Consider the following 25025-nt stretch of genomic DNA (forward strand, 5'->3'; position numbering starts at 1 on the left):
ATGTTCTTCACTTCCCAAAACCAGGGACTGATATCAATGCTCTTGCTGAGATTTTATTTTGTAAGCATGGCTGGAGGGCTAGATTTTAATAGGCACTGAATATTATTAATTAACGTCTGTAGTTTGGCACCTGGCAACTGTAGAACTCAAAATTATATGCTATTTTTGAAAATGTGAAACTGTCTTTGAGCTCCAGGGAAACATTCTACAGAGACAGAAAAAGGGCTATTTTCCCAGCTTCACCTCATACACATAAATCTCTAAGTTCTATTTTTAAGTGTTGGCTGACTTTTGGGGGCATGGGGTGCTGAGGGGACACATGTTTGAAGTAACTTTATTTGTTTTATTTCTTAAAAGGAAAGGATTATGTTTTCTTCACACATAAGCATGGGGATCTGAAAAACAGCGACAATCTATTTGCTGTTTTTCAGAAAAGCGGGGGCCACCTTTTCCAGCCCGATATGTGTATTTGGAGACTATATGCTTTGGAAAGTGTACAGTCTCTGTCACTTAGCAACCACTCTCCCTCTTCTTGGAGTAGCAGGAGGATGCTCTGCGCATGCATGTGCACCAGTAATCTGATTTTCAGACCACAGAAGGTCTTGTGATACAGTCAGCCAGATCACATACTGTGATATTTTCCAGATGATCAATCCATTTTGATTCAGTGCAGGCAAAATCTCAAGCCAGCTCCTTTTAATGTTCTGTCTCTAAGCTGAAAGTGTTTGAGATCGTAGTTTGCTGAAAAAAGGAATGGACCATTACCTGGGCAGTGAGTTCCTAGTCTGAGTTTGTACTGATGAGCCTGCTGCAAACTGTGTAAAGGGAAGTATACACAATGCTTCCTTAGAACAGAGGGAAATGTGAAGAACTTACAGCTGCAGAAATGAAGAGTCATTACTGTTTTGCAGGACTGAAAAGCCATCACTTAATTGGTTAAGAAACACACAGGGTTCACTTGATTTTCTCTCTGGACACTCGTCAGAAGTGCAGTGAATCAGCAGTGATCTGGTTATGTATTCTTGTGCATGTAGTACCTACAGGGGTGCACGTTTGTCATCCAGTGCTGATGGGTCTGAGATGTACACTAGATGGTGCTTGCACAACGCAGGCAGCAAACGCGTGTCTGTCTCAAGATGTGCCAGCAGCTCAGTGTTCCACCTCCTCCTCAAGTGTTTTCTGTGATGAGCGCTCTGTTCCATTAAGTGGAGTCCTGTATTAAATACAGAAGGTTCATATGTGATGTAAAAAAAAGTTTATTTGCTGTTTCACTGACCAGAGCAATAAAGAGATAAAATTACTCATTTTAACATCTGTAGATATTCTTGCACGTGTTTCTGTATGTACACAGTCTTGAAAACTCCAAGTTTCTAAAGACAGAGTCTTGCTGTTGTGAAACCTTTTTAATGTTACCTTTATTAAGTGATACACATACACAAAACTAAGAGGAAATGAAGGGCTCTCTACTCTGTTTGTACAGCACACAACACCACTCAAGTCTTAACTGGAATCTAAAATCTATCATGAACTATCATGAATTTCTGGAAAGGAGGGAAAAAAATATAAATAAAAGGATAAGTGTCTTCCTCATTTCATCAGCATTGTCCCAGAAATTAAAAGAAAAAAGGAAACATTAAATGCTGAAGGAAATTATCCCTGTGAATTATAAAAATAAAGTACATATTGTGCAAAGGCTTTTTATGTATCCCTGGGACATATGAGAAACTAAACAAAAGAAAATCAGAATCAATAATTTTTATAATTCCATGTGGTCTCTAAATTATGTATATTTTGACAGACAAAGTCTTGGGGTTTACTCAAAAAAAAAAAATTTAAAAATTACTGACAATAATTCAAGTGTCAGTATAATATATATGCTCACTCTATCCCAGTTCAAGTAGGATAAATGCACTACCCAGATATACCATATATTGATTTTCAGTCTTTCGTTGATCCAATAATTATACATGTTTAACTCTTTTTTTTTTTTTTTTTTTTTTTTTTTTTTTTTTTTTTTTTTTAAGGATTTTGTTTATTTCAGTCATGTCTGGAAGTTCATATACCTGGAATATAATCTAAATCAAATATGATTACTTTCAAAGTCTACACATTTTGAGCAAGGCTGGATTTTGGACAGGGAAAAAAGAAGTGGGCAGCAGGGCTAGAGGAATGAGGATTGCCAGAAAGAATAAAGAAACTGAGCCAGGTTTTCTTGGATTTGTGCCAACATGTGAATCCAAAGATTCCAAATCAAATTGTTCTGCCAAATCACCAAACAAAGAGCCTTACAACAATTTCTTTAGTCTTCTTATACCCAAATTTGTTCTACTCCAGGTGTTTGTACCAGGAACAGCTGTAGCAGGCTATACTCTGCACTTCATTGAAAGTAATGGGATGTAATGATGGTTAGGGTGGTGGGTATGACTGTTCCTGCAAGAGTTTTGCTGCTGTATACACAGGCCCAGTATAACAGAAGCAGATAAACAAAAACAATATTAACCAATGGATTCACAACTCCAGGATATGCCAGGCACTTCATTCAGCTGTGTTTTTACACCAGCTTGCCGTGTTGACTCAAAGGGAGGCTAAATTTTCCAATGACACTAAGTTGGGAGTCAATTCCCTCAAGGGCAGAGAGACCCTGAAGAGAGACATTGACAAATGACCGAGATGGGAAACCACCAACTGTATGAAATTCAACAAGGGAAAGTGCCAGATTTGCACCTGTGACAGATCAACCCTGGATGTATGGGCAGACTAGGGGATGAGATGCTGGAAAGCAGTGCCAGGGAAAGGGACCTGGTCAGTGGGGGTTCTGGTCAGTGGCAAGTTGAACATGAGCCAGCAGTGCCTTGGCAGACAGAAGGGACAACCCTGTCCTGGGGGCATCAGGCCCAGCATTGCCATCCAGGCAAGGGAGGGGATTGTCCTGCTCTGCTCTGACATGGGGCAGCCTCACCTCAAGTGCTGGAGGCTGTTTTGGATGCCACAGTAAAGGAAAGAGATGAAGGTCTTACAGGGTTTCCAAAGGAGAGCTATGAGGATGGTGAAGGATCCATAGGTGAAACAGAATAAGGAGTGGTTGAGAGCACTTGGTCTGTTCATCTGGAGAAGAGGAAGCTGAGGGGGGACATCATCACAGTACACAACCATATTTATATATTCTGTATATTTCTCATGAGAAACAGCAGAAGGGCAGCCACTGATCTCTTCTCTGTGGTGACCAGTGACAGGGCATGAGGGAATGGCCTGAAGCTCAATCATGGGGATTTATACTGGATGTTTGGAAAAGGCTCTTCCCCCAAATGGTGGTTGGACACTGGAACAGGCTCCCCAGAGCAGTGGTCACAGAACCAAACCTGACAGAGTTCAAGAAGCTTTTTGACAATGTTCTCAGACACACAGTGGGATTCTAGGCATGTTCTGCTCAGGGTCAGGAGTTGGACTTTGGACTTTGATGATCCTTGCGGTTCCCTTTGAACACAAGATATACTATGATTCCATGATCATCCTACCTTAATTTTTCAAAAATCCCAGAAACTTCACTGACTTCGCTGAGAAGTAAGAATGTGCTTTTAAATGGGGCAAGACATATTAGCTTCCAAGTGGCTGACCATAGAGTAAGGTCATGCCAGACTATGTCTGTGTCTAGATTTTGTTATTTAGAGAAGCAACAACACCTGTTTCCCATTTAGGCAGAAGAATTAGCTCCAAACCTGGCTGCTATACTTCCATTTGAATCCATGAGGAGTCAGATGCCAGGTGCTGGCTTTTGCAGCTATGTTTCACAAGTAGTTAGCTTGCTTTATTATACACTGTAGATGTTCTAGTTACAGGCAGCCCCACTTTCTTGTCTTGCTCCCCTCACATTTCTCCTGTCTGCCAGACTCTCTCTGTCTCCCCACCATATTCTCAATTCACACTGGGAGACAAGAACTAAAATCTAGAAGTATCTAGGTAAAGTCATCTCTTTCCCAGACCTGCAAGAGGATTTCCAAACTGAGGGGGCTGAATGTTTATGTAGGGGTAGATGTTTGAAGGAAGCAGGGAGAGGCACAGGGACAAGTCACATCCGGAGTTTTTGTGTCTCAAAGTCAGTAAATGATCACGTCAGTAATAAGAAAAATGTGTGCCCTGCAGCTGGAGCTCGGGTGTCTGGACTGTCTCAGATTGGCAACTCTTTCACATTGTTGTTGTAAGCTGTACAGCTGATAGTTAATTAAGGAAATGAATAGATCTTACCCTGGCAAAAGAGGCACACCCATGTTTTTCAGAGAGTGCACTGAATCACAGCCATTGCCATTTCACTGTTTGTGTCCGGTGGAGGGGTGTGTGGGGGAGCTCATAACCTGCAGCAAGGCAGTTAAAATAATTGATGAGTGCGTGTTCAATCCCAAGACAGGGACGGGGAGAGGGGGGAGGAGGAGGGTGTGGGAAGGGAGAGAGAGAGACAGAGAAGGGGTGTGGTGGCTAGGGAGAGGGGGAGGGAGGCGGGAAAGGTGCTGATTTCAGCCCTGTAGCGTCAGGATTGCGTCAATTTGGGTTTCAACCGCGTACCCAGTCTCAGAGCGGAGCTACTCAGAAGAGCCAAAACAGGAAGGGGGTTGCAAATCAGTGTGCAAAGGGGAGGACCGAAGGTTCCCCTCCCCCCTCTCCTCCAGTCCGCTCGCAGCGTCCTCCTCCACTGTCCCCACTACTCGTGTCTTCGTGTTTTGGGTGGTTTTTGTTGATGTTTCCTTTTTTCCTCCCTTTCTGATTTATTTTCCTTTTTTTTTTTTTTTTTTTTTTTTTTTCCTAACTGCGCTGTCAAAGACGCGGCGCCGTGGGAGCGGATAGCCAGGGTACAGCAGGGCAGTGCGCTTGGTGCTCCGAGCATCTGCTCGGCATCGGGGGAGGCGGCTCCCGCATCCCGGACAGCGGCTCCAGCACCGCGGACAGCGGCTCCAGCCCCGCGGAGAGTCGCACCGGCTCCGCGGACATCCCTCGCCAGCAACATGGCTCCGATCGCGGACAGCCGCCAGCAGTTCGGTAAGCGGGTCCCAGCTCCCCGCACCCGGGGCCGGGCGATGCTTCTCTTCCCTCCCTGGGAGAAAAGCAGCCTCTGCTGAGACTCCCAGTGCCTCCCAGCACGCAGCTTGTTGGGAGAGACCTGGTTTCCCCCCCAGTTCTCTCCAGGTCTCAGAAGTTGTTTGAATTTGCTTTCTTTCCCTGATCTCCCTTCCTTCCTCCCTCCCCGTTCCTCCTCCTGTTAAAATACTGGAAGACATAAAGAGATTTTTGTAGGTGCGGTCTTGGATGAGAGAGGTCTGGGGTTGTTTTCTGCATCTCTGTTAAAGTAACGTGCATCAAGAGTTAGATGATGTTAATGCATCTTGTGCTAGAGGAAAAAATTTTTTCAAGTCATTCTTGGAATAATTGTCATTCCTCTTATTCTTATTGTAGCTCAACCGTTAGTTAAAGTGAAAAGGCATTGCTTGGAAAATGAAAATACAGGATTTCAGTGTTTTTATCTGAACAACTGCATCTTAACCAACCCGGGTTAATTGAGAATAACAGAGATGACAATGAACTTTTCAGTTTTTGTCATTTCTATGCACTGCAGATAGTGTGGTACCAGAAGTTTCAGAACCAGTCATGTATGTGCACTTATAAAATGCATACATACATAAGTTGCTTTAGTCAGAAAAGCAGTAAGAGGGAATGTTTCTGAACTCTGCTATACAAATATTGACTCTAGCCTACATTATGCTTACTTTAGCAGTGGTTTGATTCAAGGATCATCCCACTGACTTAGTGAAGAGACTCCAGATTTATATCACTTAACTGGAATAATAACTTCTCCCAGAATCAGGTGATGTTTTCTAATAATGTACTGCCTTGAATGTTAACCAATTGACTATGACAAAAGCAAGAAATTCATGTTTTGACAAAACTCGCTGTAAATATAAAACCATTTTAGTTACCATTTCATCTTCTTTCCTATCCTACCCACTTGAGGTTTCTAACCATACTTGTGACATCATGCTTGTCTAATTATTTATTTTTAAAAGATAATTAATATCTTAAATATCAAATTGATTCTACCACTACTTTCAGTAGTTGTAGAGTTAACGTAGAACATAATATTCATTCCTATAAAAAGTCTATTATCTCATGAGAAAGCATTGTATTGTAAAGTATTGTAAATATACACACCATTCTCAAAAGATATTAAAGTACTCTGATTAGTTTTCAATTACTTTTAACTTTCTGGTTTTACACCATATTTATTTAAATTTCTGCAGCCCAGGGAATTATTGAAACTCAAAACCACATGCTTAAGTTAGGAAAAATACTTTTTGGTTATGGGTATGATTTTCAGTCATTTCATTAAGTTCTTGCAATTAAACATATAGACTTATACAGCTTGTAGGCATCAGGAAAGTGTTGTCATAAAAAAATTAATAGCCAGCCCTGATCCTTTCAGTGCTGGAACACTATGTCCTACTTTTTTCTGATAGTATTGTTGTGGATTTTTTTTTTCTTAATCATCCCACTATAAAGCAAAGGTGCATTGGCAGCACATTTATCTGCCTAGCTTTTGCCTGGATGAAGCTGATTTAGTAATACAGGGGGATAGGGTTTTTTTACTCATCCAGAATAACCAGGGAGAAACAGAATTATTACACAATTGCCTTTATGCATAAACAATGTCAAGACATTAATATTCTATTGGACACCCAGGGTTGCATGGAATAAAGATTTAGCTCTGATTGTTACATTGTGAGAGGTTTAAACTCACTTAGTGACGTTACTTATGGGCAAAATTTGATTTCTAATTAGTTGTGCTCATTTACCCTTTGATGCATGCTTTGAAGGGCTAATGATACTCCATATGTAAATAATATATCTGCGTGGCAATGGAGGTTGTAACACTTGCTCAAGTTTCTCTTTATTCAGTGTAAGCATAGGATTTATATTAAAATTGCAAAGAATTATTCTTTGGCGTCTTTTCTTATATACTCCTGAGTACTGACCCTTTCTGTATAACTCCCCATAAGCTTTGCTTTAGTGTCTTCAATGTAAAGTTTAGTGGTTATCAATGATAAACTTAACATGAATTTTTCATCTTTGAACTTGCATGTGCTACCTAATATCACATCCATCTGGAAAAAAACACTTTCTATATAGGTATTCTAAATTTTCTTGATCGACTGCCTCCTGCAAAGTACTGAAAATCCCAATGAAACTCTTGAGTGCTATAACCTCTAATTAAACTAACTTCTTTCAAGAGATACCTCCAGGAAATTATGGGATCAGACCATAAAAAACAACTTGTTGAATGAACAAAGTATCCTAGGAAACACTGTGGAAAGCAGATGATGTATCTATATGTAATGTATATTTCAGAGTGTGTTTTAGCTAACAAACAAGCCTCTGTAAATGCAAACCTGAAACCAGCTGAGAGCTGGTATTATTCACAGCCATATAAGCTCAGAAACTACACACAGAGGGTTGAGACAGTAGAGAAATTATAAACAGTGATTATTATTAGGATGGGAACAGTATTTTCCTCTCTAACTCTCCGTGTATGGAAAAATACTAGCATAACAAGCAAGCCTCAGAGTGGGACTGCACACTGGTGCCTGCAGGTGGCGAGCAATGTGTACAATGCAGAGCACTTCCAGTCTGTCGATCCTGCTGATATCACCATCTCGTATCAATTGTTTTACTAATTTATGGCTTTATTAAATATCATGCAGAATTCAAGGTACTGCTGCTTACATGCTTCTTGCTATTTATTTGATTTGCAGATGAAATTCCTACAGTGGTTGGAATCTTTAGTGCATTTGGCCTTGTCTTCTCTGTGTCCCTCTTTGCTTGGATCTGCTGCCAACGCAAATCTTCCAAGTCCAATAAGACCCCTCCATACAAGTTTGTCCATGTTCTGAAGGGGGTTGATATTTACCCTGAGAATCTCAACAGCAAGAAGAAGTTTGGAGCAGATGATAAAAGTGAAGCAAAGAACAAATCAGCAATGCCAAAGAATTCTCTCCATCTTGACCTGGAGAAGAGAGATCTAAATGGCAATTTCAAAATTGCCACAAAAATGCAGGGCTTTCCAGATCTTGAAAATTCGTCTCCTAAGCACTTTGCAGAAAGGAATAAAGATTCAGTATCCCCTGATAGCTTAAAATCCATCACTTCACTGTCATCTGAAGATAAACAAGACAAGCTAGGAACTCTTTTTTTCTCCTTAGAGTACAACTTTGAGAAAAAAGCATTTGTAGTGAACATCAAAGAAGCTCGTGGGCTGCCAGCAATGGATGAACAGTCAATGACTTCTGATCCCTACATCAAAATGACAATCCTGCCTGAGAAAAAGCACAAGGTGAAAACCAGAGTGCTGAGAAAAACCTTAGATCCAGCTTTTGATGAGACTTTCACGTTTTATGGGATCCCCTACAGCCAAATTCAAGACTTAACACTTCACTTCATGGTCTTGAGCTTTGACAGATTTTCCAGAGATGATGTCATTGGAGAAGTCCTCATCCCCCTCGCTGGAATTGAACTCTCAGAAGGAAGGCGGCTAATGGACAGAGAGATCATCAAAAGAAATGTTAGGGTAACATCTTTTTTATTCAAAGTTTAAAAATGCTGTGAAAGGGTTAGTTATGATTCTTGTGTACTGCTGCTGCCATCTTGGAAAGAAAAGCCAAAAACCTCACCATTCAATTCCTAAGATACTTTCCTAATGCCAGTGTGAGGAAGGCATTAAACATATGCAATTTAAAAAAAAAAAATGCAGCAAGCATGTTGAAAAAAATTGCTAATGCCTTAAGCGTTAGTTTCTTATTCATCTAGTCTGGCAGGTTTGAGTGGACCCATTCCAGTTAGCTCAAGCAGACTCAACCCCCACTGATTTGCTTTTAATTTCTTTTAAATGAAAGAATAAAAAAAATTATGTATTATTTCCTTTCTCCTCTGTCCCCTTTTATATTTAGCATCATTCTTTCTTAAATCTTACTGAAGCCAGTGGAAATGTCAGCTGCGTGGGTTGTGTAGCACATTCTTAAGGAATGTAGGTAGTCTTTAGTTAGGGAAATGGGACCTGTTAGATACCATATTGTTGATGATGTAGCACGTTCTTGCACGTTGGTGCTGTCACCACCTCGTCTCTCAGAAATTGTGATACAGGCTGCAGCTTTATTAAAAGTAATAAGGGTGAACCCATAGACCTGCTGGAGTTACCAACAAAAACTTCCTGACTTTACTGGGACAAAAAATATTTCATGCTGTGTTATCTTAGTTGAAAATGTAAGAGTCATTCACACCCCAGATGAACCACACAAATGCACAGGCATTGCACACACATCTCTTAAATCTCTGCTAAAGAAGTGGAATGTGTATTGATGTTCAACATGATTGGTTTCAAATGACAAGCATACTGCCAAATAAAATAAATGTCTACTAGGCAACATAACCTATAGCTAATACTGTTATTTTGTAATTCTATCACTATATGGCAACAAATATAAGTATGTCATTGATCTTTTGTTGATTATTTATTGGATTTTCTGTTATATAAGGTACTATCTTTTCTTGCTTCCCTTACCTTCCTTCTGCCTTTGAAATAAACTACTCCTGCAAATTCAAATTCAAATCAAACAATCATAGAGAAGATCTTTGATCTCACCTTTATTTCATGTATAGTATACTGCTTTAGAGGGTTTCAGGGGATAAAATTTCACTGACAGTTTGAATCCTTCCTGTTAAAAATAATTTACCAAATATTTTTTCTTTACTTGTCCTAGATCTTTTCTCCCCAATATATTTTTATGGAATTTTGCTTTGCTTAAGATAATTTTCTTTTTTAAATGAGAGTGTTTTTTTCAGGGTTTCATTTCTACTCTCCAAAGATAGTGATGTCATGTCAACCTATATTGTCCATTTATTTATTTTTGTTCAGTCTGATAACCAAACATAGGAAAAGTTAGATAACTAATATAGAGGAAAACTATATTTACTATGTAAATCAGAATAACTGCATATATTATATACTTTTACACAGTTTCAGAGCATACATTTCTGTGACATTTCATTAACCGTTTTAGCACTGGTTTAAAGCTTGGTCAATATAATTGCTTAAAAATAGTTTTATTCCATTTTTTTTTTCTTTAATTTCCTCAGAAATCATCTGGTCGTGGAGAATTACTGGTCTCTCTCTGTTATCAATCTACAACAAACACACTCACTGTCGTTGTTCTAAAAGCCAGGCATCTACCTAAATCTGATGTGTCAGGATTATCAGGTAATGGTTTTAATAATGAATATGCCCTAGGAATATAAAACAGAATTACAAAAGATAGCTGAAATGAGGCATTTCAAAGACAAAAAATTTTCCGCAAATGCAGAAATGATGTTTCTATCATTTACAGCCTATTCGTTTTATTCATATCTAGGTCAACGCTTTATTTCCAGGGTATGTATTTTACACATTTGTTCTTCAATCACATCGAAAAAAGGTGACATCTGTTAGCAGTGGAAACCAATGATTTTTATGATTGTCTTGAGCAGAACCCATCTGCCATAAGTGTGGGATGTTGTTTGCAGATACCAAAAGCTCTTATTTATGACAAAAAATGAGTTTATTTGTAGAAGATCAGTATTGAGTGAGATCATCATATAATTTATCTCAGAAGAAAAGCAGCCTCTTACCTCTGTGTTGAATTTGGCCCACTGAGCACTAACAGTTTTTTGGCAAGGCAAAAAGGTGAGTTGTGCCAGTGCTGGGAGGAGGCATGACACACATAATTTATTGTGAGCCACACTTGGGGTGCACTAAGAGGGCTCAGGTTTTATCCTCTTTTCTCCTTGTCTGCTGCAATTTCTCATTCAGTGGAACCTTGTCTGAAGACACTTCTAGAATTGCACATAGAAGACACATTAAGGCTATATAACATACTATATAACATAATAACAGTATAAAATTTAATGTCCTATATATAAGACAGCCACACAAAAACAACAGTACACAAAAAAGGGCTGTAGTACCACAACTGCTGCTGCTTCTTTATAGAACTTATAGGCTTTCATATCACTCAGTATTATGAAAGAAGCAGAAGAGGAAATAGTTTTGGGAAAAAGTGAATAATTATCATTGCAGCCAATAATACCGTTTTTGTCTTTCTCATACTGCAATTTATCTGGAAAGTGTGCCCATCTTGAATCCAATAAAACAAAGCTGTAGGCAGCTCTCACCAAGTTCCATTTAAATCTTCCTTTTGATTTATATTTTCTTCATATATCAGAAGGAGAAAGGATGTATATGGAGCCAAACAATTTACTTGACTAAGAGTAAGGATATATATTTTTAAAAATCAACCCTAAAGTCACAGAAGATAGTGGTTTCATGAAGACAGCATGACAGCCAGCTGATCTCAGTAGACCTGCCTGATGTTTACCCAGGTGGAAAAAACACTTGGTAAAAAAAGATCTCCTTGCCACAACATCAACCTAGAACCTATGTAACATCCATTGTTTACTGGACCTCTTACAAGTAAAGCTATAAAATTTGTTTGCTTTTCCTGCATCCCCCAGGAGACCCTGGCTAACTATAATGGGAATGGCATCCCAGTATTTCTGCAGGCAGCCATGTTGCACCTGAACATCTACTTCATTTAAACAAACTTTCATTATTTTCTGTTTTTCAATAAGGCCATGTGCAATGGATATTTGGGTATCAGTAGCATACTGTACTCAGTACAGTCATAATTTCCTCTGACTTTCTGAGGACTTTCTTCTCATCCCAACATAAATCTTGGAAGCAGAAGAGGGTGAAGTGGTGTTTCTATGGGATAAAATAAACAATTCCACTCTTCAACCTCTTTGTGAATATGGAAAATTTTTGTACTCAGAAGCTCTTCCATTTTCACAATCTCTTTGATTTCATTGGTCACAGGTGCTGAGTGACCTTTATTAGTCGAATAAAATCAAGTGGAACTCTCTAGTCTTATACAGTAGCTAGTCACAGGTAACAGAAAATTTCTTCTAAAAAGACATGGAAACCAGTATGAATCCACTGACTGATATTGATTTTGGTATTTCTAATGCTGGTATGATGCACAATAATTTCAAAGCCAATGAGAATTTTCATTAAGCCCTGTTTTTGTAATGTTCATTATGGTAATAGAATATGAAAGTATTACACTCCCTCCTCTGGTAGACTAATGTGAGTTCATTACTTTTACTCCTCCAACCATTTCAGTCTGATAACTGACATAAAATGTATAAATGCTGTTCAGTTTAATATTACATTTTTTAAAAGAAGTATTCCGGTTTCTTGATTATTTAACTTGGCTGATTGTTTACATAAACTATCATGTTTGACTGGGTTCAGTAGAAAAGATTTTGTACTACATCACTGCACCATGAGAACTTGGAAACAGGTCCACAGTTTCACTGAATAAATGCCAAGGTAATTAAAAGGGTTGATTTATAAAATGTCTCCCCTGAAAGAATAAATATGGCCATTTTTGAAGACAATAGCAAGGGAACCTCACAACAATTAAATAATTATGATGGATGCAAAGACTCAAAGTTGGTTGGCAGCAAAAAAATGGACATTTTCCCTTCCTGTATTCAACAGTAGTACAACACAGGTGTAAAGACAGATACACATTCCAACAGTAAACATACCCTCACATTTAAAATTTAGTGTGAAATTTGTTCAAGAGCAATTAGTGGCCTCAATTTCACCGGCTTAACTGACTTCAACAGAACCCCAGCAGAACTATCACATCCATTCTCTCAGTGCAAGTGTATTCACTCCTTTCTGAAGATTTTCTTTCATGAGTTAAATTAGTGCTGATGATTATACCCTAGTAGATTTTGTGAAAAGCAAATTTCTGATTCACATAAATATGTAATGATACATACTTTTCAGAGACCTTTAGAATTTTGTGCGCTTTCACACCATCTTTGAATGTGGTAGATGTGTTGTTGGTTTAATGGACTGCAAGACAGGATTTACCTCATGAAAGAAATACCTGCATTTGATCGCAGTCTAAACTTCACTGCCTGCCTTGAACACAGCTTTGGTGACCATAAAGGGGCTAATTCAGATATAAAGAGATAAAATTTTAAAAAATGATTAGATGAGTCATCTTTAATAACTTGAAACAACTACTCAGTGGGATGTAATTATATTGGATAATTATGGAATTTGTCATAAACTAGATCAAGGAATGTCTAAACACTGGTCAATAGCTGATCTGTGCTCTTTTTTTTCATTGCAGACCCTTATGTCAAAGTGAACCTGTACCATGCCAAGAAGAGAATTTCTAAAAAGAAAACCCACGTGAAGAAATGCACCCCCAATGCAGTGTTCAATGAATTGTTTGTCTTTGACATTCCTTGTGAGGGTCTTGATGATATCAGCATTGAATTTCTGGTTTTAGATTCAGATAGGGGGTCGAGGAATGAGGTGATTGGCAGGTTAACCTTGGGATCTTCAGCCGAAGAAACAGGTGGAGAGCACTGGAAAGAAATTTGTGAATATCCTAGGAGACAAATTGCCAAATGGCATATGCTATGCGATGGTTAGCGGCTTAGAGAAGGGCTGGATCTTAAATAACTATATATTTTTCCATAGGCAAGGAGCAGGTTTTTGTTTTTTTCTTTGCTATGTATAATTACAAGCTTTTAACTACAAAACTTTTTTTTTTCCAAGGGGGCAGATGCTTTGAAATAAAATTGGATTGAATTACCACAACAGAAGGTAACTAAATTTTCACAGTAAATAACAGAATTTCTATTTCATTAAACTTTAACATCATTAGTTCAGATTTATATTCTTCTACAGTTTAAGTGGCCTGTAAATTCTAAAGCACTGTAAACCTCAAGAAGGGAAAACTATGTTTTGAAAGAGTCTCTTATTAGTGACTCATATTTGGAAGAAGATAACCTTATTACAATATATCTAAAAAAGACCCTACCTGTGGCTTATTAGAGAAGGGGATGGATCTATAGAAGCCATGGGGATTGAGGCTGAGCAGGGGGGGAATTCCTTCTGCCCCTCCAACAAAAAACTTCTTTTATGAAAATTTAATCATTATTTGTCAGTTTTGGTTACTTATACTTTGATCATCCCAAAGAATGAAGATGTTTCCAGCATTTTGCTTTACATATCACGTTGTGTAAAACTATTTTTCAAAGTGTCAAAATATTATATAACTACTTACACTTGGATTTTTTTAGTAAGTTTATATATATAATTTGTTTTATTACAGTGACCAAAATAGATACATACTTCAAACTAATGATTAAGTTAACATAGGTTTCTTTTGTTAAAAGGGCTCCTTTACGGGTGACTGTACGTGTTACAGTATAGATTGAATTTGGGGTTAGATATGGCTTGCATTTTTTTCCTCTAGGTAGGATTACATTTTAAACATTTCAAGCCATACAAAAGAATTTCTGTTGAGATGAGGTAACATACAGGATATTACAATCAATGAATTTTTACCAACTATATTTTAACAATTCACTAATACTAAAACAGTGAGACAAAGAAGAAAACCTTATTCTGCTGTTTAACTTCTTGTGTTTAACCTCCCAGACTATAACAAATGCCATTACAGGCAGTACCAATATACAAACTTCAGTGCATTTTTAAAATTTTGCAAGAGAGGAAACCAAATTCACTTTATAATTTCTCCAATATTATGCAGAAAAAGTACTTGGAAAGTACTTTGATTAAATGAATTAATGTACATTACTGACCGTACTGGAAATGGTGATAGTAAGGGAAAATAACATCCTGATTTCATGTCCGTGTGACACCTGTCTATTTAAACTTAAATTGTGTCAGGCTGAGGAAATAGCAAGTGTAACAAAAACAAGTATATAAATAAAGCATTTAGACCTGTGAAATTTTGTCTTGGTCACACCAGATAGGTTTTTAGGCTGTCAGAACTATAGCACAACTATAAGCAGATTATTTCCTAAAGTTTGTGCACTAACTTCTGATACAGAATTGTTTGCAGGTACTAGTCCTACTTAATTTTCAAGTACAATATATATAAAAAAGAAGATAGTGATTTTAGTTGTTGAAATAAGAAGGGTTAAAAAAGTGGAAAACCATTTTCAGTATTTTTGCATACATCATTTGTCACATGTAATCCCATCGAAGCGAACAAGACTACTTGGGAATCAAGGTACTGCTCATCGTGAGTGAAGGTAGCAAAATGGGCATGCCAGGTTAGAACAAACCAAACATACATTGAATGTCAATCTACTTTCATTAAACAACAGACCTAGGTCCTACTTAAAACTGTTGGGGATTTGTTGTCTACTTTACCTGTTCTCATATGGCCAAATTATGTTTGCAGGAAAGGACACTGAAATATGAAATATGCAAGTAGACAAATAGTACTGGAAGAATTCCATTGAGGCTCTTCCAGATTTTGTGTCAGTATTTTCTCCAGTTTTTGAGAATGTGTTTGATACAACAGTGTTTATAGATTTCTGTAAAAATACATTTTCAAAATAACATAAACATGCTTTTTATGATAATGCTATTGTATGTATGCTGTTATTTTATGATAATGTGTATTGTATGTATAAAGGAGAGGAATCTTTTTTGATTATTTCTTTAGAAAGCTGATTAACTGCTTAAGGGCTAGAGTTTTCCAGCCAAATTCAAGCAGAGCTAATCCAAAGTCACCAAATGAAAGATGCCCACAGGCTTCAGTGGGGTTTGAAGTGCAATCAGAGAGAAAAACTCTTTTGAGTCAACCCAGAAATGTCACTGGAACCATAGATATGGTGAAACATTATTTTATCCAATGGAGACTGGGAGAGTTTAGGTTCAGCACAACATGATCAGAGTTGTTACAATTTCTGAAAAGAAAGTGAGCTGGAAATGATTGCATCAAAGAGAGTGGGGCATCTTGCAATTATAAAAGATGGAGGGTTTTGTACGCTGGCCCATAAGTAGTTCATTATCTCTAAAAATCATATGACAGGCATCATCTGTCTCCAATGAACACCCAATATGAAATTAGGGGATAACAATTCATCTTTTTGAATTAATGCTGGACTGTGATGATCATCTTTCATTTTGCATCCAGCAAATCGTCACCTTTTTTTTTTTTTTAGCTTTTATAGCAGCTTGAGGGTCAATATTTCTGCCAGCTAAATGGTAGTTTTTGTTGGGGATAGGGTGTTGGAATGGGAAAAGGAAGCGAAGACATTTTTATTTAATCTAAAAAACCCTGTAAATAGATGGGTTTTGGGGGGTTTTGTTTGTTTGTTTGTTTGTTTTTGGGGGTTTTTTTTGTTTGTTTGTTTTTGGTTTTGTTTTTTTTTTTCATTTAGAGCAATTCTTAGTTGGAAGATTGAGTAAAGACGACTTGTAACACATTTTAAACAAGAAAGAGACAGGAGAGCGACTGTAGGCCTGTACTGAGGTGAGAAATTCTGCTGTTTTATAAAGTATTCAATTCTCATTGTGAATATCTTGAACTCTGTTAAGGATACTGTACTGTATTAAACATGTAAAAAAAAAAAAGATGTTTGTTTAAGTAGCTTACAAAAATATTAACTCCTTGAATGGGAGACTATCCATGTCTGGAAATCTGTTGTAACTAAATACCTGATTCGTTATGGTGTTGTAACTTAATAGAAGCTATTCAAGAGGAAGCATGGTGTATGAGATTTTGTAAGTTTTTTGTGCTGGTTCTGTATGTTGTGTCACGTGTGCAAGACAAGAATAAACTGCTGCTTTTGTTCATCTCATCACAAAATAATTATCCCACCTATGTATCTTTTTTTTTTTCCCCCCCAGGATTTCTGCTATTGTTTGTGTTCATGGTCTACCCTCTCATGCTTCTGTTGAAAAGCATTTGACTTGCAGTCTTCCTCTTCTCACAGAGGTGTATTCGATTTGTTCTGCCAAATACTAGCCAGGCACATCACATATTCTTTATTCACAGCTGCTTGCTGAATTCAGCTGATTCAGCTGAATCCTGAATTGTACTCTGCACTCAGGCTACAACTTGGAACATGGCCCATGACAGAAGATATGAGTCCTACAGGGACAGATATACAGATACAAACAAGAATGAATTCTAATATATTAGTTAGAAGGAACAAAGTTAAAGTCAAATTATCCTGCTGTCATTCTAGTTGTTTTCCAGAAGCAAAATATTTACCCTGGCCAATCATGCTCTACCACTTCCTCTTAGACAAGGAACTCATGTCAGGCTCCAGCTTGTCCCTGAGTTTGGAAGCTGAGGTAGAGAAAACATTCATTCAAGTGCTATATACAAATATAAATGTAATTCATAAATGTATAAGAATATACAAGTATTCACTAGCACAAAAACAAAAGCCAGGGAAGGAAGAAGGCAGCTGCAGCTGGGATACGCTCTTCCATTTAATGATTCCCATTGTGAGTTCCAGCACCTGGAAGGGATCCCTGATCTTTGTTGCAGAAATCAATTACAGGATTCACTAGCCAGATGTATAAAATAGAACATCTTTCACAGTTATAAGCTGGTATATTCTCTCTGACAAATCTCCTATCCCCAGGAGACAGGTATCAAGTGAAAGACTGCTCTACTCCATCCCATGCAGGCACTTCTTTTCCTTGTGTTGTACAGCTCCCCTAAAACAGTGGTTATTCACATGGTTCACATTCCAGACCCACTTCTTCAGAATGGAGATCAAGAATGTTTTTATGTTTCAACCAAGAACACCTTTATGTTTTTCAAATACAATGCAGGTGAGCCTTGGGGGGAGTCTCAAAGCTAATGTTCTGATTGCTATTTGTACCTCAAATTGCTACAACAGACCACTGAGAGAGCCCTTGCGGATATCCTCCTCTTTACAGGACAAATGCCCAGGGTCTAACACTATTCTGTAAACGCATCGTATTTTATGGCATCATGGGTAAAAACATGCTTAACACGTAGTAAAAATACATAACCACAGATGGTCATACACAACACTCCTTTTTTTCCTAAAACAAGATTCAGATATGGTCCATGTAAACTGCTACCTTTTTATCTGCTCTCTCCTTCATGATGTCTCATGGAGGTGCTGAACAACTCACAGCACTTTTGAGGCTGCTGTAACTGGCACTGACACTTACTTGCTTTGCTGATGGTGACTCCTGAGCAGTTACCTTAACCCAAAAGGTCTTACCCAGTTCTCACAGGCTTTTTCCTTATTTCTAACCCTCCACAATTGAACAACTGTTGTAACACAACTTTGTTCTGGAAGCAGCACTGTAATACTGTTTATGGTTGTAGCATGGAAGAACTTTATATTTAGGTAGAATCAAAGGATCAAAGTCATTAAGAAGGGAAATGTTTTTGCTATGCCTGCACTGTTATGTCAGTTTTGTCATTGTGTACTTTTTTACACAACCAGAGAACATCCAGCAGTCACAAGTGTGAATGCCCTGATTGCAGCACCAGCAACAAAATCGGGTGTTGTCCTGAAAGATCTGTCAACTTCTGCTTGAGCCCTTTAGTCTCAGCTGCAGCAGCAGACACCACTTAGGCCCTCACACTTTGCCCTACCCTCAGTGCTCTGTTGTCACCCTTGACAAGCTCTGCGTAAACCCTGGCAGTACTCTTCATGCCCAGATGGAAGAGTTGCAATACTCCAAGGGCTGGAAAAGCTTTGGCAGCAACCTGAGTTCTGGTCTCATTGCAAGGACCAGAATTCCTAAGGTATCATCAGGCAGGTTGGCAGATTTGCAGATTTGGCATCTCTCCCTATGTGGATTCTGTCTCCAGTATCTCTCATACTCCTTTTCTCTGCTGTGAACACACACAGCCTGTTGCTCCAGGCTGAGGCTTGCTCCTGTGTCCCACCCCTGAACACTGAAAATCTCACCAGTTTCTGGCATGTGCCACTGCCCACCCTCACCATTCACTCCTCCTGAGTCTGCATTAGCCCCAGACATGTAACTCCCACATATTTTAAAGTCTCTGTACTTGTGTAATTGCTTCTCTTTTAAAAAGCAGAATGTCATTCACCCTGCAGATCCTGCAGGATTTCTTGCTGAGAATCTTTCTGACAGCAACATGCTCTTAGGTCAGTTTGGGTTGGGTTTGATGGGAAAACGCTCAGCCTCCTCTCATCCTGATGAAGGAAATTTAACTCATTCCTGAATTTTTTTCTTCCTCTTTGGACAGTCTCTCAAGAAGGTTTTTTATAGGTGCCCGGGCGGTAAGAAGACTTGGTTTTGTGGTTTTTTTAAGTGGATATTATCACATGGAATTTGGGTTTAAGTGAAACATGCAGGAATGTTGGGTCCCACTGGGTGACAAGGTAAGTGCTGTGCTACTGAAAGCAGCTTCACTGGGGCCGTGCTCACACACAGGGCTGATGCAGCAGTCATGTGCAGGAGTTCTGAGTCATTGCATTTTGGATTGTGACTTAAACTAGAATAGATTGTTTGCAATATAAGTTAATGTTGCAAAAATTTCCCTGTCTTTTTTCCACAGAAGAAATACTGTGTTATAAAAGGCTCTGCTTCTAAAAAAAAACCCAACAAAACAAACACCCCAAAACAAACAAACGAACAACCCCCCCAAAAAAACCCAAACAAACAAAACCCCCACAAAACAAAAAACCAAGAAGGATAAAATCCAAGATGCAAAAGTTCAAAATGCACAATGAAACACATTAAGACTATTTTCTTTAGAAATTGAAGGAGAAAAAATAAAATTGTAAAACAATATCATGGCTATTACAGTTCTTTTTTTCTAACCAGCTAAGGGGGCTGTATGGTGACTGATATTTAATTTAGTGAAGACAACCCCAGGGATAGCCATGAATTTTCTCTGACAGATGCTGTAAATATTTTACATGACTCAGAAAACACAACTATTTTTATGGAAACAAGTAAGAAGTATTTCACAGTATCACTTGCCATATTGATTGCATCTCCATAACACCCTCTCAATGAAATAGCCTTTAGGATTGTGTGAATGAAAGTTTCTAGTTGAAGAGGTAAACCTCTGCATGCCTACATCTGAAGTAGCTCTGTAAATTGATTTGTGGGGAAAATAAAAATTATTCTAGCCTCAATTTTCCTTTTAGTATCATGGGATAAAGCTTAACAACATCAATAGCAGATACTAATTTCATGACTTTTGCTATGCATTGTTATTTTTGCTGTTCTCCAGGGTTGTAATGTTGATCTGGAGACTGCATTCTCTTGAGATAAATCCCTCAGAGCTGTATGCTGCAATGGATATATATGGAGAAGAAGTAGATGTGAATCATAAAAAGGCATGCAACAATAGAGAGTTATCCCAGGCTAAAATCACAAGTTATGTTAAATAGCAATAAAAGGTACAGATAAGTAAATCAGTTTGAAGTACAGATGAGTAAAACGTTGTCAGCAGAGAAAAGAAGGTAGAAATCTGACACTTTTACAGAACAAGCAAAACCAAGGTCCAGTTGACCCCTGATTACACATTTATAAGTCCTGTGAGGAGAAGCTGAGGGAGCTGGGAAAGAGGTTCAGGGGGAACCTCCTGGCTCTGCACAAGTCCCTGACAGGAGGGGACAGTGTGTGTGTGGTGGGGGGTGTTGGGCTCTGCTCCCAGGGAACAGGGACAGGAGGAGAGAGAACAGCTTAAAGTTGTGACAGGGGAAGTCTAGTTTGGACATCAGGAGCAATTTCCTCACAGAAAAGTTTGTTAAGCATCAGAAGGTGCTGCCCAGGGAGGTAGTGGAGTCACCACCCCTTCCTTGGAGGTTGTCAAGAACTGACTGGAAGTGGCACTTAGCGCTCTGGTCTGAGTGATAAGGGGGGACCAGTCACAGGTTGGACACGATGGTCTTGGAGATCTTTCCCAACCTAAATATTTCTGTAATTCTGTGGTTCTATGATTCTGTGACCTGTGTTGGTTGTTTTTTGCTGTATTCACTCAGTGAAAGCAGCATACCCTTATTTTAACCTGCTTTGATTCACACTATATTCACAGTGTGTGATTGGTGTTGCCTTTCCTTTGAACAAAGGCTGCAAGGGTTGAGTATTGCACATCTTTATTTGTACAAAAAATTGCCTAAGGGACTGTCAAGGTTTCATTGTGAGGAAGTGCTGGGTCAAGGCTGATGCTGTCAGGTCTGGACTGATATAGTGATCAGGGAGTTCTGTTTGCCTCAGGTATTCCTCTAGTATCCAGGAAAAGCTTTCATTTCTTGTTAGGAGACTCAGAGAGGGAAATTTTGACCAGAGGTATGTTCAAAACAAAAGGTTTGGTTTACTGCTCTGCTCCAGGCTTTTTGAATCACTGCATTACTTTCTGATTTTTTTAGTAGCTATTAAAACTACATTTGCTGCCCTGATATATCCTTTTCATAGGCATGGACTGATCAGGAGACGCTCTGCCAAGAAAGACTTGGGGTGCTGGTGGATGAGAGTCTGGACCTGCCCTGGCCATGTGCAGTCACAGCCCAAAAATCATATCACAGGCTGCATCCAGAGCATTATGGGCAACAGGTCAAGTGAGGTGATTTTGTCTCTCTGCTTTCATGAGACCCCACCTTGAATGCTGCACCCAGCACTGGGGTTCTCAGCACAAAAAAGATATTCACCTGTTGGACTGAATCCAGAGAAAAGCCATCAGGATGATCAGAGAGCTGGAACATCTTTACTATGAGGAAAGGCTGAGAAAAATGGGATTGTTCAGGCTGGAGGAAAAAAAGCTTTGGGGTGACCTAATTGCAGCTTTTCAGTACCTGAAAGGAGCCTAAAAGAAAGTTGGAGAGAGATTATTAACAGAATTATGTAATGAAAGAACAAGAACGAATCGTTTTAAACTGAAACAGAGCAGGTTTAAATTAGGAAAATTTAATTTAGTAGGAAAAAATTCTTTAGTGTCAGGGTGGGGTGGTGAGGCCTTGGCACAGGTTGTCCAGAGAAGCTGTGGCTGCACCACTCCCAGAAGTGTTCAAGGCCAGATTGGATGGAGTTTTAACCGATCTAGTACAGTGGAAGTTGTCCCTGCCCCTGACAGTGGAGTTGGAGTGAGATGATCTATAAAGTTCCTTCCAACCCATATTCTGTTATTCACCCAAGGAGACAACCTAGGTTTGTAACTCCCCGTGCATCATTTCAGACAGTAATGGTTCTGCTACATCTATAGCCAAATTTTGAATTTCTGAATCAGTTACCTAGGTAACCATATCCTTCACACATTTTCATTGAGACCTTTTCTCAGACATGGCTGGCACTGCCAAACTTCAAAAGTCTCCAGTGCTTCTCTGTAACAGCATGCCTTTTCTGGCTATGACTGTTCCTTAACCATTTGTGATATCCAGCCCTCCCCATAAAGCTTTCTGGGACTTTTTGCATCTTACATTAAAATTGGTCACACTGAATCAGTACTTACGTCTGTTTTAGTAGTTTTCTTTTTAAGTTGGCTAAACCTCAGGCTGATGCCTAGTCACTGGTTATTTGTCTGGGATTTTGCATTAAATGCCAGGTTCCTTATGTGTTCCTATGCTTTTGTGGGATAGAAACTAAGCTTCAAGAATTACGCTTGGATTGTTGATGTCCAATATATCTGTGTTAAAAAAAAGTGGTTACTTTGTTTTGCCTTTGTACCACTGGATGATATTTTAGCTCTGGCCTAAATCATTAAGGTTTGGAACACTGTGATACCTCTGAACACTTAATTTATGTGGGTCAAACTGTGCCTGTCTTGAATCTCTCTTAAACATTTCCTTGTTGAATCGTGTGTTCTGTTATTTCGAATTTGGATGGACTCTGTTGCCTCACAGTTAATGCAGAGATTCTGAAAAAATGCATCCTTTGTTGTAATACAGTCAACAGTAAACTTCTATTTTCTCCCTTCTTCCCTACAGCCAACATTACAAAGCCAGAGACTGAGATAGAAATGATCCTCCAATACTCCATGGAAAATCCTGATGCACAGAGCTGGGGCAGCGTCAGTTTCACAAACTGAAGTTCATCCATCTCCGATAAAAACTAAAAATATGCAATTAAGGTGAAAATAAATTTGTGCCTAATCTCAGAGTAAGGCCGCTTGAAGTGGCCCCTGAATAATAATATAAAACTATTTTTCATGGAGAGGCAATAACTTGCCCATCAGTTTTGTTATGAATTTAATGTTTCAACTGATAATTTTTTATTATTCACATTTATGCAGGATGCAAGGATCTTGTCACACACTATGCCTCCCTGCTGGACATGCTTCTCTCACAAGAGGTTGTGTTCTTTGCCCATGAAGGCAATCTTCACACAGCATTCTACTAGAGGCTATCTTCTGAGTGGAAATTGTTATCAAAACTACAAGGAGCTCAGAAAATATATTCTAGGGACAGGAATTTTATTGTGATTCGTGTTTTTTCCTGTTTGTAAGGTCAGTAAAAATTTTGGAAAGGAAACAGTTTTCACAGATATTTCATGTTCTATAACAGATGGTTATTTAGAAGTAAATTGAAGCTGGAAAGTTAGTATTTTAATATCTGTTACATTAATTGAATCATTAATGCATTCATGACTTGAAGAAGGCTGGTTCAAGTTGTTACTCTGCCACAGTGTCAGATAAATATTCTGCCTCTGAGATCACTGGATACCTAGACAGTCAGCTCTTTGAATCATCCCCTTTTTAAGCCTAATAATGATTAATAAGAATTAGAAGCAGGCATAGATATGACTCTTAGGGAGAATGTTTAGTCATGGACTTGGCAGTCCTCGGGTAAAGGTTGGACATGATGATCTTAAAGGCCTTTTCCAAGAAATGGTCTTATGATTCTGAAATGAAGAAGAATCTGGAGAAGAAAAGAATTGTTGCTGTGAGCTAAGAAAGTAGTTAATTTACAGCAAATAAAAAAAAAAAAAACACAAACAAAAAACCACAACAAACCCAACCAAAGCAAAACAGAAAACTCCCATTTACAAACAAACAAACAAACCCAAACCCAGTAAATCCCACAAAACCTATGAAAAAAATCCAAAACAAGAAAAGGAAAAAACCCAATAATAATAAAAAATAAATAGCTCCACAATACAAAACACTCAAGCAACTTTCTTAGTTCAGAATGGAGAGTAAAATCAGATTATGTTCAAGATTTTCAATACACTCTTTAGAAAGCAAAACAATAAAAGCACCACGATGGCTTTGGAGTTTTTTGCTTAGAAAATTGAGTAGCTGAGCTTTTGAAGGTAGAGGGGACATAAAAGGGTTGTTATAAATGTGTTAAATAATGTGTAAATTAACAGATGACACATCTCCAGGGTCAAGAATTCTACTGACCCAAAGTATCTAGTATCTTATGTTTGTTTACATTTGGGAGTATGCTTAATCCTTGGGGAAAAGAGCACAAGTGAATGGTGGGGACTCATCCACAGAACTCACATGTGGGCAGAGTGCTTGCACCTGATGATTTGTATTTTATTCTAACCATTATTGCTCTCTCAGTGATAATTTGCCACTCAGAAATGCTAAAGAGTTATGATACCCAGAGCTAAGAAATATCTGCAGAAAGATTATACTGTCAACCAACACCAATTATTATGATTAAAATCTGATGCAGTAATAATGCCTTTCCTAGAATCCCCTTGACATTAACTTTGTTATATATACATGGCACTGCAAAATATCATCCATACAGACACTTAACTGAATTTGCTGTTTGCATAAATCTACAATATATAGTACCTATATAAAGCAGGCAATGTTTGATATGAATCCTCTCTGAAATATAGTGCATAAAACTGATGCAAGCAGCAACAAAGTCAATGCAACTAAAATAGCATGTTATTTAGGTCTATAATGTGAATGTCTTAATGTTTTTCCTCATACTTTTGTGCTAAATATCAAAACTGGCCTGTAATGGTGAATGAATGAGAGACTTATGATACAGTATACATCAATCATGTCACTTTTATTTTGTGCAATAAATTTAAATGAAATACACATTATCTGAAGTGGTGGTTGCTCTCTGAGCTGAAAACAGACATGTTCTCCAGCAATCTTCATGTTATA

The 25025-nt window shown here is 38.4% G+C and overlaps 1 protein-coding gene across 2 annotated transcripts; it reads left to right on the forward strand.

The window, feature by feature from the left end:
- The first annotated feature begins 4601 nt into the window (after positions 1-4601).
- SYT4 (synaptotagmin 4) lies at positions 4602-16781 on the forward strand. 2 transcript variants are annotated; one of them, XM_066180877.1, is made up of 4 exons: positions 4602-5028; positions 7794-8605; positions 10171-10291; positions 13278-16781. In XM_066180877.1, exons 1-4 carry the CDS (start codon positions 4995-4997, stop codon positions 13583-13585), a joined length of 1275 nt encoding a protein of 424 aa, XP_066036974.1. In that variant the 5' UTR covers positions 4602-4994; the 3' UTR covers positions 13586-16781. The 2 variants fall into 2 exon arrangements, with proteins under 2 accessions (XP_066036974.1, XP_066036975.1); XM_066180878.1 differs by having other exon boundaries at positions 7794-8599.
- The last annotated feature ends 8244 nt before the right edge of the window (positions 16782-25025 follow it).

The sequence above is a fragment of the Chamaea fasciata genome, unplaced genomic scaffold, assembly GCF_029207755.1.
Source record: "Chamaea fasciata isolate MVZ Bird 193981 ecotype frontalis unplaced genomic scaffold, bChaFas1.0.hap1 SCAF_4, whole genome shotgun sequence".
In the NCBI taxonomy this organism is placed as follows: domain Eukaryota; kingdom Metazoa; phylum Chordata; class Aves; order Passeriformes; family Sylviidae; genus Chamaea; species Chamaea fasciata.

Bases quoted from the DNA above. Each gene is read 5' to 3' on its own strand.
- SYT4 (XM_066180877.1), top strand. From the start codon at position 4,995: ATGGCTCCGATCGCGGACAGCCGCCAGCAGTTCG. The intron at 5,029-7,793 runs GTAAGCGGGTCC...TTTGATTTGCAG, and splicing joins GGACAGCCGCCAGCAGTTCG to ATGAAATTCCTACAGTGGTT. The intron at 10,292-13,277 runs GTAATGGTTTTA...TTTTCATTGCAG, and splicing joins TGATGTGTCAGGATTATCAG to ACCCTTATGTCAAAGTGAAC.